Source organism: Talaromyces atroroseus (genome assembly GCF_001907595.1).
Source record: "Talaromyces atroroseus strain IBT 11181 chromosome Unknown scaffold_3, whole genome shotgun sequence".
Lineage (NCBI taxonomy): Eukaryota > Fungi > Ascomycota > Eurotiomycetes > Eurotiales > Trichocomaceae > Talaromyces > Talaromyces atroroseus.
Genome location: NW_017971435.1, coordinates 2,227,908 through 2,240,953, shown reverse-complemented (window position 1 = coordinate 2,240,953; position 13,046 = coordinate 2,227,908). Strand labels below are relative to the sequence as shown.

Sequence of the window (13,046 nt, the reverse complement as noted above, 5' to 3'; positions counted from 1 at the left end):
AATTTGCCGAGAGCACGAGCAGGCTAAAGCGTTGTTGCCTCGCTGCCTGGCCATTTATTATTTAATGCTATGGAATATCTCTTATTTTCTATTATTATGGAATAATACAATGTATAACTAAGTCAACTACGGAGCAGTTAACTCACTATGTTTCACTTGTTTTTGAGCAGTGGAGACGCGGTCTTCCACGACTCCACCAGCGGTTCTCCCTCCTCAGGGCCCGCTGCAATCAATCCCTTGATATTTGCTGGTGAGCATGGCACATACCAATGCACTGCACGCACATATGCATTCGTAGACCATGGCAAACGCTGCCAAGATATGTGACACATCCAGAGAGCTTTGCTCCGAATTGGAGAATTGGCTTCTAACGATCTGAATTGTATCACTGTATCAGAGGGAACACTCCATAACCATGGAAGCCTGCCTAGTTCCGCCCAACCATTACTGCTTCCCCCCTCTCTCTCCCTCTCTCTCCCTCTCTCTCTTACGCCTGCTGATGCCTTCTCCTCGCAAAATGGACCGTCAAAGCACCACCGGTCCTGTGAAGGGCACAGTTAGACGTATGCAATCCGTGCTCACCCTTGGAAGACGAAATGAACATGAACTCATGATCAGCGCCCTCAAACTCATGTATAATGGCGGCGGAACTTCTTTCGAGGCAGACGTCCTTCATGATATCGGGATCAAATGCTATCCTCTCGAACTCGACCAGCAGCCCACTTGTGTACCAGACATGTTCTTCAGTCCCATGTCAAAGGACCAACACGAAGTAGATCTGACAGATGCAGAAACACAGACAAGATTTGCATCTCGAGGTGCCTTCTGGGATGAACGACGCCTCCCAGATTACATGCATCAATATTCCAAGGCTCAAACAACATGCGGTATTCTTCGCTGCAACTTTCTTGGCATGGAAAGTTTGTAAGTAATTTGTTTGCTTATCTGCCGATGGCCCATCGGTCATTCGAAGACTCCTTGGAGGCATATAAGGGCTGCCGCACGTGATGGGATCGCTTGCCATGTGCTACCCCCCTGAGGAAGATGCCATGCTGAAGGAATGTCGGGGCCATCCCATATCACTGCTCTTCTCTTGCTTAGCAGTCGGCTTGGCGAATGTCCGTCTCTGCATGCTGTTCTCGAGACACAATCGCAGTTTCTATGATGCTAGACTGAGAACATGTTTTGGACATCAAAACATACTGCAGACTACCGTACCTTGCGTAGGTAACTAAGAATATTGTATTGAGCAAGTACTAATTAACCAGCAACTCCTCAACAGCACGCCGAACCGCCTCGGGCTTTTCCAACGGAATCAAATGCTTCACGCCTTCCACCACGGCAAATGTCACCAGAAACCCCTTTGCAGACAGTGTCTCGACAACCTCGCTCTTCACTCGATCTTTCTGCTCCACCACATCCAGCTCGCCAGCAAGCACACTGACTTTAATTTCACGAGAAGAGACGTTATCCAATGCCGCAACGATATTCTCCTGCATTCCATGCAAAATCCACCCTTCCGTCGCGAGTTGACTCCCCGCTCGACTATCCCTGACGATCAGGGATACATCATCTTTTGCTAGAGGTGTAGAAAGCACGTTTTGCACCGTCCATTGCACCGACTCTGCTGTATCGTAGGCCCGTTTTTGCTGCTCGCTCATTTCCGGTGGTAGGACAAGGGGCGTTGGTGGTGCCGGTGCTACTAGAACCAGACCCTTGATAAGTCTCAGGATATCATCTGAAGCTTTCCCCAGCGCTGCAAGAGCGACTTTCCCACCCATAGAGTGGCCAATAAGCACGATCCCGTTTCGGACTAGGCCCGCTGTTGCCGGGTTGGATTTGAGGCGCTCCAGCACGGTGACAAGGTCTGACGCGTTCGGCGTGACTGAATAGTCCTTTGCGGTGGCAGCGGCAGCTTGTTCAGGCCCTGTAGATTGGCCCCATCCTCGGAAGTCGAGGGCGACACTGGCGTATTGGCTGCTCAGGGACCATTGCGATGCTGGCGAGGTGAGTTTGTACCATGTAGAGCTGGAGCCGCCCCAGTAGTGCAGGAAGACTAGGAGAGGGGACTTGTCGGAGACAGAGGCCTCTTTGACGAGGCGGAGATGGATCACCGTGTCCGGCGATATTTCGATGAACTGCGATTCCATGATGTAGGCTGGATTGTTGGAGGTGCTGTGCGTGGATTGATATTCCAGTCAAGGAGGTGAAGCCGTGGTGTTTTTATCCCTGCTGAACAGACGGATGAATTCCGGCACTCCCAACTCTTAAAACAACCTTGGAAGTAGGCGATCGTTATATGGTTGGTCAATTCGGGACGAGCATGACTCATAATGATTAAGTAAGTTAAGATTCCAGCGGGCATGATTAGTAATGTGCATGACTAAGAACGCGGGATTCTTCCTCTTCGCTTTTCAGCTTTCTTTTCGTATTTTCGAGTGATTCTGCTAGTACTAGAGTCAGAGTGGGAATTAATGTGTCTGCCAAATTTGTAATCTATGTTAGCTGATGTTAATTTAGGGATGGAGGTCACATTAGGTATGCGAGAGAGGGCATACAATGGACCTAATCGTCAGGTACGTCAGGTACTTTTACCGTACGGCTTTATTCTCTATAGTAAAGCAAGTGGTTGGAATTGTTGCTTCAGCATGCCATTCAACATGTCAATGAGTAGTTGGTTGGTTGCATTTCGGTGAGCAAGGAGGAGAATGACGAAATGCGGCAGCCAAGTTACTCCACTCCGAGATTCCCTCCGATCCCAAACCGCAACGACGACAACAACAACATCAATTGCCAGACTTACTTTGGACATTAACCAACACCATCACTGAAAATGTTCGCCACCCGCCGCTTCGCAGCCACCGTGCCGGCAAAGCTCGGTGCCCAATCGGCGCTTTTCCACATGACCCGTCCTGCCTTTGTCAAAGTCGGAGACGCCATTCCCAATGTCGACCTGGTCGAAGACTCGCCCGGCAACAAGGTCAATCTCTCCAAGGAGCTGAAGGGGAAGGGTGTGATTATCGGCGTTCCGGCCGCTTTCAGTACGTGATTTTTTAACACTCGACTAGACCAAATACTTGCGAACAATGGCTGATTCGAATCTCCCAAAATTTAGGCCCCGCTTGCTCGAGCACACACGTCCCAGGATATATCAGTCATCCCAACCTCAAGAACGCCGGTAACGTGTTTGTTGTCTCGGTAAACGATGCTTTCGTGATGAAAGCGTGGGGCGCAAGCCTCGATCCTACTGGCAAGAGCGGCGTACGTCAAATTCACGAAACGGAACGGAAAAGAAAAAGAAACCGCAGACTGACGACGCGTATATAGATTCGCTTCTTGGCCGATCCCGCCGGCACCTTCACAGATGCTCTAGAGCTAGGATTCGACAGCACTACAATCTTTGGAAACCAGCGCAGCAAGCGCTATGCATTAGTGATTGAAGATGGCAAGGTCAAAGAGGCCCATGTCGAGCCTGACAACACCGGTGTCAACGGTATGTTCTTGTGCACTCCTTCTACTTGCGAACAGGCTAGCTGACTTTTTGAAACAGTTTCTGTCGCGGAAAAGGTCCTCGCTTAGAGTTGATTGATTTCCATGCGCTGATCCGACAATGTGATAATTACGTTTTGACCTAGTTCAAACATGTACGTGCGAATAGATACTGTATCATGGACCAATCCAATGTTTTGCATTATTTTTTTTATCTTATGTAGAGTAAAATACACAGCGGTGACAGCCCGGCTGTTCCCCGCCTATTTATGGAATCAAGCTCGCTCTTCCTGCAGCTTCTGCCACTGCTCCGGGGTATAACATTTCGGTGTCCAAGCGTGAATTGCGGCGATCTCTTCCTTCAACACAGTGTTGACTAGTCGGTGACGGGCGAGCATGGTCTTTTTATCGAATTGGGGAGAAACGATGATGGCTTGGAAAGCCTGGCCACAGCCACCTGTTTTTCCAATGACAGAATTAGCAAAGTTCACTTGTATCTTGATCCCGTCGGGCGAATAGGAAAAAAAAGGACTATACCAGACATATCCTCAATCTCAACAAATTGCGCCTCCAGTTGCACTGAAAGCTTCTCCTTCAAACCATCAGCCGTAACTCCAGATGTGCTTGCGGAATCTGCCATGGCTATATTCGAGACGGAGAATTGTTTCGAAGACAGCGACGAGAAGTGAGATGCTGTCGATCTCGTCGGGGCGGCGCGGTAGTAGGAGAGAAAGAGTCTGTTCGTCGGGCGGATGAGAGAGTGATAGCCACTGCTCAGGATCACGGCGCGGCGAACAAACATGAAGAGTTCTCGGAGGCGGAAGTCTGGCCTGCTGAATTGTTTTGCACGCGCAGGCTCCTGAGATTGCAGTTGTTGTTGTTGTCTCGCTGAATATAAGGGATTGATGGGGAAGGATTATTAATGGCGGTTGATGATTTTCCGGCCGATGACGCCGTTGCATTTAAGCTTCCAACCCCACCATTGGCCAGATATTTATATACTACTATACTCTATCAAAGTTCTCTTCGTTACTGCTTATTGCCGTGACGGTAAATCATGTCCAATGAATCGGTGTATTACTTATTTTTGGGGATATAAACACGGAGGATATCATCCAAAGACGAGAGAAGAAACCAAAGGAGGCGGCTAATACGAAGAAAAAGCATTGATTTGAATAGTTCTGCATTGATAGATACTTTCTTTCTTTTACTTTTCTCTCACTTGACAATACGTCTATATGCGAGAAACCCGAGCAGTCGCTACAATGAAAGAAGTCGGGACGTATTCATTGGTTCTGCGAACATAGACCTTGCTTGTAGAGACGACAACTCTCATCAAGTGGAATGGCTGACAATCGAGAATGGCACCGAAAAATTGCTTCTTGAGAGCGAATATAGCAAGAACGAGAGTCTGCAGATCAAGATTCGGGAGGGAAACCGTATTGGACACAGTCGCTTCGAATCTGTGTATAAAATCAAAAAGAGAAAAAAAAAACCTCAAATAGATGGAAATTGGCGAGATATTTCCGCAGGTTCGACCTATAACAAACCTTCAAGTTGGAACGCGCCTCCAAGCATCAAAGGGCTGACTGTGGTTGGATCCCATGAAGGTTCGACTGAACAGAAAGATGACTTGCAACGCGAGGACTAAACATTTGATTTCTATAATCGCTCTACAAAGGCCGAAAAGCCCATATCCTCAGATCGAGATAATCAATCTCAAAATCGATCCTCCAAAGCTAGATCTAAAAGGCACTAGTGCATAGCTGCCAATTCTAACGCTAATGACGTCGATACTTCTTTACCAGATGCGGCGCAATGCCAGGAGGCAATAGAAGCAGTGCTGGCAGATCAAATATATGCACCTGTTGCCCAAACTGCTGAAAGATTACAGCATCAATCTTGACATTGAACTCAACTTTACCCATACAACACCAATACATTATGTCACAAAGTTAGGAGACGTTGAGACTGTACGACTATTCCTCGAGAATGGGCGCCGACGCTAATCTGGATTATTCATCTGGTTTGGGCGGTCGAACTTTACTGGCTACATTAAAGGAAACCAAGAGCTCACGGAAATCCTTGTTTAATGAACAGACCACGTGTCTTGGACCAGGACGTTGGCGCATGTCGTGAGCAAAAATGATGTCCCGGTTATCAATACCTTGCCTGCGAAGACTCAGATCGACCGCTAGGCCCTACTGATTGCGTGCCTGATTGGTATTGGCATCTGAATGCAACAATGGATGACGCATCCGAGCCGGACGAGTACATCCCACTACTCGTTAGGGCTATCCTTTTGGGTGACGTGGACCTTGTGCAGTTGTTACTCGATCATGGAGCAAATGCCAACCTAGGCTATCATGACTTGCATAACTCCAAGCCGGGTTTCATTGATATATCTAAATGATTCTACATGTGCTGTGGGAGACCAATACGGTTGGCCATGGAACTGGGATATCGAGATATAGAAGTGACACCCAGGGCAACGCATCACGAAATCAAAGCTCGACTTAGGTCAGTGGGCAGCATCGATAGCTGCGAAAGGAGAGAAGGACGAAAGATGCCATGGTGTGCCAGCGGTTAGCCATGCATCAGATGAGACCAATCCGAAACGAAAAGAAGAACAATAATAGGTAAACTTTAGGTAGATGCAACACCAAGACAGGTAGAGCTGATTAGGTGGTCAAAATAAGGTTAAAAAAAGGAGCATTGAAAGTTAACAAACTGTGGGGCATCAATGCCTGCCTAAGGCAGCAAGTATCATGTCACTCGCCCGTTGGAACGTTAAGTCTATCATTTCTTACCCAGCATATCTGCCTCCTACTGAACGCAACAATGTCATCGTGCTCCTTTTCTATTTGTGCAGACTCCTATGGCTCAAGGTGATCTTTATCAGTCTCCAATGGCCACTTCACAATGCGTGCTATCCTTAGTGCGGCACTTGAGGATATCGTATTATTAGCCTCATGCAGAAGAATCCCTTCGCCCGTAATATCGAGCAGCTAATATTTCTTCAAGGTTTGTCACGTTGCGCGGTTCAGTCTGGGCGCTAATGTGTACCAACCGGTCCAGTTTCGTATAGAAAGTCGAAAAGTCATTTGCTGGAAGAACCATGTTCCACATCGCCATTACTACGTGCCCGTGGAGACATGCCATCACTGCCTCTGGATATCGAACCTCCAAAATATTTGCCTGAGAATGGACTTCTTCCAGCTCCGTGCTCATCTGGCCTGGCCAATCAGGAAATACGATACCGAAGTCGAACAGGAACCGTGAGATCAGCTCCTGGTTCGCGTGCGAAATTTCCAAATCTGGAGGAGCTATTTCGACAGTTTTGGTGGTAGGATTCAGGACTAAAGCACCCTTATGCGTAATTTGCTCCTCGGGGCACACATACAGAGAGCGGAAGTCTTTGTCCAGCATGTATAAAATGCTAATGGCCTGCATGGCAAAGCAATTTGCCTTGCAATACTGACGTAGTAGTAAATCAAGTTCATAACATCTTTTCAATAACTCCCTGCTCCAGGGCACAAGGGGTTTTTGGCAAATCTCCGTCAAAGCAATGATGGCCTCTAACAGAACAGGCTTATTTCCGATGTTGAGATGGTCCATTATCTGTGTTGACAGGTGAAGCAGATTCTTTAACCTGATACTAAAATCGGCCGGATCCTGAGGGACAAAAATCCTTTCGACTAGAGCTTTTTCGTTGCGAGCATGCTTGTTATAGAGGAACGACTGGGAGCTGCTGCCCAAGTTCAGTATTGACCGCAGGATACAGTATATATCAGTCCGATTAATGTACTCATCTTGCTCCAGGGCGTAATACTCTCTGTCGTCAAAGCTTCTTCCCGATGCATAACCAACTCGTTCCAATCGGTAAACCTTCGGAGGGACTATACCCATCTCTCTGAAGATCCTTTCATGATTATAAGCGATGAGGTTTTCTTTATCAAGTACGATTTGCCATGCAGAGGTCACATTGGAGTCATTGCGCCGATAGAAGTCGTCAGTGCTGAAGTGGTCATTGCGCCCATAATATTCTCGAACACGAGGGTCTTGCTCATGAGGGGTTTGCTCCTCGAGCCCAATGAAGTACACATCATGGTCCCCGCGTGGAATGTAGCCTAAATAAAGTAACAACAGAGTTCGAAATGGCATGACGTCAATGCCTGTGAACTCCTCCATGTAATTCATGTGTGGAGTGGAGTGCATTCGGAAGCAAATACTGCCATTAAGTCGTTGTATATCTTCATGCGAGGTCGGAGGGTTATAGGCCATGAAGCCACTCAACCCGCACAGAGGTTTGCGGCCGAAATCGTCCATCTCTTCTTCCTTGCCTTCGTTTCGAAATAGGCCGTAGTCAGGTCGATTAGCGTACCGGTCAATGATTCCCAAGAGAAGTATCCAAGTTCTGTGGACTGGGAGGAAAGATTCGGAACGGTGGACTGCAAGTTCGCCCCCAGACTCAGAAGATATGCAGTAGGCTCGGAGTATATTTGCAAAGTTGACCCAACCGGTTGAAGAACGATCTTGATCACCCTTGAATACTTGCCGGCATTGGCGTTCAATCTTGAGATATGTTATCTTGGGTGGCTCTGCCAAATTCGGTACACGGAGTTTCTGGAAGAAGCGCTTCCCCGGCAGCAACGCAATACCAGGAGATATGAAGCAATTATGCGGGTCATGCACATTGGTGATTGCACGGTAACGATCAGTGCGGGCCTCACGATAGAGCAGAAGCACTGGTAGAACGCCCACAAGTGCAATGAGTGCTAAGCCGGCGGAAAGCCAGGTGCCTATGGTACCAAGTAGTTCCAACATGCCGTCCGCTATGCAGTAACGGGGCTAACAATTAGAGTGAGCACTGTGTGTGTTCCGTGCATGTGTTGCTCTAGGATATATCTTCGCAATGGCAAGGTGGTTCCGTATTCTACCTTTTATGGATGGACAACTTTGCTTCGATCAGTACTGCAATTGTCCTATCATATTCTCATTGATTTCAGGGCTAGACTGGAAGAGACTAGCCTTTGGGCTTATCGGGCATCCATGCATTCATTCACCCAAGCAGCAAGCCGATATATCCCAGAACCGGACCTCACTCCAGGAAATCGCAAGACGTATTTGTTGTGAACTACTAATCAAATCCAAGCTATACCTAAGAGGAGCAGAAGGAAACTATAGAACAGTTATATAGTGAAGTCAGAAAAAGTGATGTTCTGAATCATGATATATATGTGAATGTGGAATACTAACGATATAAGTGCCCTTAATGGGGCTTTTCGTATTCCGGACGAAGTATGCCGTTGTCAATTCTTCCTCCTATAAAATTGGTTGCAAATGGTGCTGATTGGCTACTTACTCGATCTTTCCTTTTACGGAGTCTGAGATGTGCTGGAGTAACAGGAGCATCGCAATATTCACTGCCTGCGCATCCTCGGGAGGCATGTCCTGGAGAAATTACTGGAATTGCTTCTTATATCATCAGTACCCATCTAATGAAATGCCCATATATTACTTACTCCCAGTATCTGACGAAATTTCCGCCGCCATGAACATGAGATGGCTGTGGAATGACACATTATGGCCAGCACAGCGTCTCCCCTGATGTGATTGAGATGGCGTTGCCATTCTCTTTGCGCCGAATCTCCAAGCAATGCCAATATGGTGGTAGAACGAAAACTCCTCGGGGGAGTGTTGTAGAAGACTTGCTTCCTGTCGCTGTCATGGAATCAGAGGAATGTTTACTTCAGGCAATATATAAAAGAAGAAAAAGATATATGTAGCTTGGTAAGAGAACGATAAGATCCAAACGCTGTCATTGTGGTGCGAAGTGATAAAGAAGAGAAGTCCGAAGTTAAAAATATTTTCTGATTTTATAGGAGACAAAGTTTTTGAGGACAATTCTTTTTGTGTGGTTGTGTTGAAGGAAGTCACGACATGTTTGTAGCCTCAGGCCAATACCTATACACACAACGTCATGCGGCGCTAACGCGGAGGGACGAAAATGTGCTTCAACCCGCGATATTTCAGTCTTCTCCAGCACCTCGGTGGATCTTCTACGAGTCTATTGAATTGATGCAGCGCGCCCTTCGTCCAATTCTATCAAATTCAACTCGGCCTCGGTGGTATTCAACAATGTCCCCATCCACGTCAATATCGCCCTTTTCAAAGGCCGTGGTGAATGCTATGCGAAAGCTGTATGTACGGCATTTCCTCCCTATGGCATACAATACAATAGCTTTCTCTAACGTACTCTGTCATAAGCTATCCAGAGTCCCTAGCGGACAAAAGCTTCGATAATACTGGCCGTAAGTCTTATTTCTTTCATCGTAGCTATGCTTTCAACCTGACAGAATCATTTAGTACTCCTCGAAGCTCCTTATGATCCCAATCAAAACCTCAACGACTCAGTCCTTATCACCACGGATCTCACTAAAGCGGTTGCCGACGAAGCTATTGCCCGGAGAGACTCGATTATCGTTACTTACCGTGAGTTGCTGTTCGATCTGCCCCTTGGGGGAATGTGGATTGCCATGCTGACAGCTACAAAGATCCCATTATTTTCCGCGGCCTGAAGTCCATCACACTCCAGGACCCTCAACAAACGTCCCTACTGCGTCTAGCTCAAGCGGGCATCAGCGTATATTCGCCGCACACGGCAGTTGATGCCGTCCCCGGCGGAATGGCAGATTGGCTTTGCGACATCGTGTGCGGTTTCATTGGATCGAAGGAAAAGCCGCAATTGTTAGGCATCAAAGAATCATCGTCTCTATCGAAATTTTATTCTCTAGATGTGAAATACCCTCAACCGTCGCTTGGCTCAGTCGGGAAAGAGTCGGAATTTCCGCATACCCGAGAAGCCATCCATCCATCTCCAGCTCCTGTGCCCGCCGGATTCGAAGGCGCTGGTGCTGGCCGTATAGTCACCTTTGGTACTGCTCAGGATCTATCGGTGCTTATTGAGCGCATTGGCGAGGCGACTGGCTGGCCCGGCGCGATTTCCGTTGCTATTCCACAAGGTGCCACGATACAATCCATGAAGATCCGCACTGTTGGCGTATGCCCCGGTTCTGGCGGTAGCGTAATCATGAAAAGTTCAGGCGAACTGCCAGATCTCTTGTTCACTGGTGAATTGAGTCACCATGAAGCTTTGGCGGCCATCGAGCGCGGTTCTGCAGTGATCACGTTGTTCCACTCCAACACTGAACGCGGCTATTTGCAGAATGTTTTGTCAAAGAAACTGGCTGATGTTATTGTGGAGGAACTGGGTGACAGCTGTCGTGTCCCCGCCGAGAGCTTGGTAGCAGTTAGTCAAGCTGACCGTGATCCATACGGTGTCGTGGTGTTGGGTGACCGAGTACAAGGCTGAGGTCATTGGCTACGACATTGCAGTCACTCATGGCTTTATGGTATATAGCTTTAGGATATGGCCAATACAATTTTTTTTTACAGGACGGCGGCAGTATTCTAGAATTCAGGCTAGCTACAGCACATCAACTCAAAAGAACACGAATCTCTCCCACAGTCCTAGGGAAAAGCGCTCTGAGGCTATGCTTCCCTTCAGTCTCCAAACGCCCTTCATCATCCCCTCCCACCTGGGTACCTCGCACACTAACCGACACAATATCACTTTCCATCTCAATACGTGACAAATCCACTTTTGTACCCCTAGCCTCATCGGCGCCAATGATCATACCCTCGACAAATTCAAAATCACGACAGAATTCTTCAATGGCTTCCTCTGTTACGCTCTTCACTAGTGGAGGACTGCGCACCTGTTTCAGATTATCTGTTGCATCCATCAGTGCCGAGGGCAGGAAGTCATCAAGCTGTTGGCTAATGGTGGATAGAGCGGCGGGCTGGAAAGCTGGAAGATCGGCAATTTCTGCCAGACTGCGATTTTTGTATGTCTCTGCCGATGCTTCAGCTTGCTCCGAAGATGGAGGAGCATGCTGATGGGAAAATGGTTCCAGTGCAGTTAGCAATTTCTGTATTCCCGAAGCCTCAAGTAGGTACTGTCGCTGTATATCAAGGAGCTCTATTCGCAGATTGGCTAAAACACTGGACATAGGCCCTACATGAGTGGCTGAGGCGAATTTGAAAGATGATATGGTTCCGCGAACAGCCAAGAGGATGTTCGTCTTGTAGATAGTTGATGCTTTAGGATCATCCACTTCTTGTGCAGATGTTTTGGCAATATCAAGGAAAGGATCGAGTGCAACTCGAAGAACAGGGGTGAATGCATTTTCTTCCTCGTCTTCGACATCACTTGCTGCTCCAACAGAGGCATTGTATTCTTTCATCAGAGACGTTAGTATCTCCAGTTGATCGGCCAGGAACTGAGGAACAGAAAGATCATCCGGTGGAGACGACGTATGCGCATCTGCCTCGATGACCTGGTCTTTCATCAAAGTCTCGAAATGTTTAAATGTAAACTCGACCAGTCCAGCGACAACTTCCACAAGATTGGAAGCAGAGCCAACTAATTTGGAGAAAGTGGTCTTGTAGAATGATAGCAAATTGACGACTCGGTAGGTAGTCACAGCGTCGTCGTGGCCTTGGATTACTAGCTCAACTCTCTGGCGGAGAGATCGTGATACTCCATTAAGATCGCGGTTCACCAGGTCATTGAGCGCTTTCTGGCCATCAAATACAGTTGTCTCTTCGCCGTCGACGCGGGACCAGGGCTCGCTGCTCATACCAGCCTGAAAACCCCGTGCCAGCTCCTCTCCTTCATATACAAAAAGTGCCTCGAGAGCTTCTCTTTCTGAAACAGCAGCAGAGTGCACCCAAGCCAACATGTCGCCCACATAGCGTAGGGGATCGTGCGCAGAGAATTCAATTGGCTTGACGTTGCGCTCACCGACAGCTCCTGAAGCTGCATCGGTCAATGCATAATGGAATGCGTCTGAGAGGATATACTCCCGGGCCTCAGCGAAGAAATCCAGGCAGCTATGGAACAAACTTGGCCGCTCGGATAGAACTCGCAGCGCCTGCCTAATAGAGCCATTGATCTGTGGATCTTCCAGATTCAGTGATTTGAATTCCTTTTGGATCCACTTGTACAGTTTCTGATATGCTAGATTGAGTTGTTTCGAGCTTTGTTCCATGATCTCTAGTCCTAGTCTCTGATTCTCTCCGCCGAGCAAAACCTGGCAATCATTGTGCACCTGTTTAAGTCGAGACAAGACAAGGAAGAAGCGATCGTCGACCGGTTCTTCCGATAACGTGACAGCATTTATGTCCTCCTCTGGAACAATGAAGTGTGCTGTAAATGCATCAAGCAATTGCTGTTTCGTCTCTGCGTCCTTTTTCTGTTCCATAAGCGACGACGCTTCATCGAGTACGGGGGCTGTCTCTTGTTTTGCCAGTGTAATATGTTTTCGCATTTCCGTACATGTTTGCTGTAGGTTGGATATTACTGTACCAATTCTTTTCAATTGCTATATCAACCGATGTGTGTGTGTAAGCCTCGAGCGATTGCTGATCTGGCCTCTTTTGTCTCTCTCACCTCTGCGACCTTTCCGAAATCCGCCACAATCTCTCCGTTA

The 13,046-nt window shown here is 47.7% G+C and overlaps 7 protein-coding genes across 7 annotated transcripts; 3 read left to right on the top strand and 4 right to left on the bottom strand.

Annotated features, from left to right (window-relative positions):
* Nucleotides 1-517: 517 nt before the first annotated feature.
* On the top strand, nucleotides 518-928 carry UA08_03808 (hypothetical protein; the record flags this gene model as incomplete). The annotated part of the gene is made up of 1 exon (XM_020266149.1): nucleotides 518-928. The coding sequence occupies one exon, from the start codon at nucleotides 518-520 to the stop codon at nucleotides 926-928; it is 411 nt and encodes a 136-aa protein (XP_020121601.1).
* Nucleotides 929-1,256: 328 nt separating this feature from the next.
* UA08_03807 (hypothetical protein) lies at nucleotides 1,257-2,150 on the bottom strand (the record flags this gene model as incomplete). Its single annotated transcript, XM_020266148.1, has 1 exon — nucleotides 1,257-2,150. The coding sequence occupies one exon, from the start codon at nucleotides 2,148-2,150 to the stop codon at nucleotides 1,257-1,259; it is 894 nt and encodes a 297-aa protein (XP_020121600.1).
* Nucleotides 2,151-2,833: 683 nt separating this feature from the next.
* On the top strand, nucleotides 2,834-3,579 carry UA08_03806 (hypothetical protein; the record flags this gene model as incomplete). The annotated part of the gene is made up of 4 exons (XM_020266147.1): nucleotides 2,834-3,041; nucleotides 3,116-3,261; nucleotides 3,328-3,493; nucleotides 3,551-3,579. The coding sequence occupies 4 exons, from the start codon at nucleotides 2,834-2,836 to the stop codon at nucleotides 3,577-3,579; spliced, it is 549 nt and encodes a 182-aa protein (XP_020121401.1).
* Nucleotides 3,580-3,764: 185 nt separating this feature from the next.
* On the bottom strand, nucleotides 3,765-4,291 carry UA08_03805 (hypothetical protein; the record flags this gene model as incomplete). The annotated part of the gene is made up of 2 exons (XM_020266146.1): nucleotides 3,765-3,946; nucleotides 4,027-4,291. 2 exons carry the CDS (start codon nucleotides 4,289-4,291, stop codon nucleotides 3,765-3,767), a joined length of 447 nt encoding a protein of 148 aa, XP_020121400.1.
* Nucleotides 4,292-6,459: 2,168 nt separating this feature from the next.
* UA08_03804 (hypothetical protein) lies at nucleotides 6,460-9,074 on the bottom strand (the record flags this gene model as incomplete). The annotated part of the gene is made up of 4 exons (XM_020266145.1): nucleotides 6,460-8,291; nucleotides 8,651-8,670; nucleotides 8,855-8,943; nucleotides 9,015-9,074. 4 exons carry the CDS (start codon nucleotides 9,072-9,074, stop codon nucleotides 6,460-6,462), a joined length of 2,001 nt encoding a protein of 666 aa, XP_020121403.1.
* Nucleotides 9,075-9,630: 556 nt separating this feature from the next.
* Nucleotides 9,631-10,864, top strand: UA08_03803 (hypothetical protein; the record flags this gene model as incomplete). The annotated part of the gene is made up of 4 exons (XM_020266144.1): nucleotides 9,631-9,692; nucleotides 9,760-9,803; nucleotides 9,859-9,984; nucleotides 10,047-10,864. The coding sequence occupies 4 exons, from the start codon at nucleotides 9,631-9,633 to the stop codon at nucleotides 10,862-10,864; spliced, it is 1,050 nt and encodes a 349-aa protein (XP_020121402.1).
* A 124-nt stretch (nucleotides 10,865-10,988) lies between these two features.
* On the bottom strand, nucleotides 10,989-12,884 carry UA08_03802 (Conserved oligomeric Golgi complex subunit 6; the record flags this gene model as incomplete). The annotated part of the gene is made up of 1 exon (XM_020266142.1): nucleotides 10,989-12,884. The coding sequence occupies one exon, from the start codon at nucleotides 12,882-12,884 to the stop codon at nucleotides 10,989-10,991; it is 1,896 nt and encodes a 631-aa protein (XP_020121405.1).
* Between the last annotated feature and the right edge of the window lie 162 nt (nucleotides 12,885-13,046).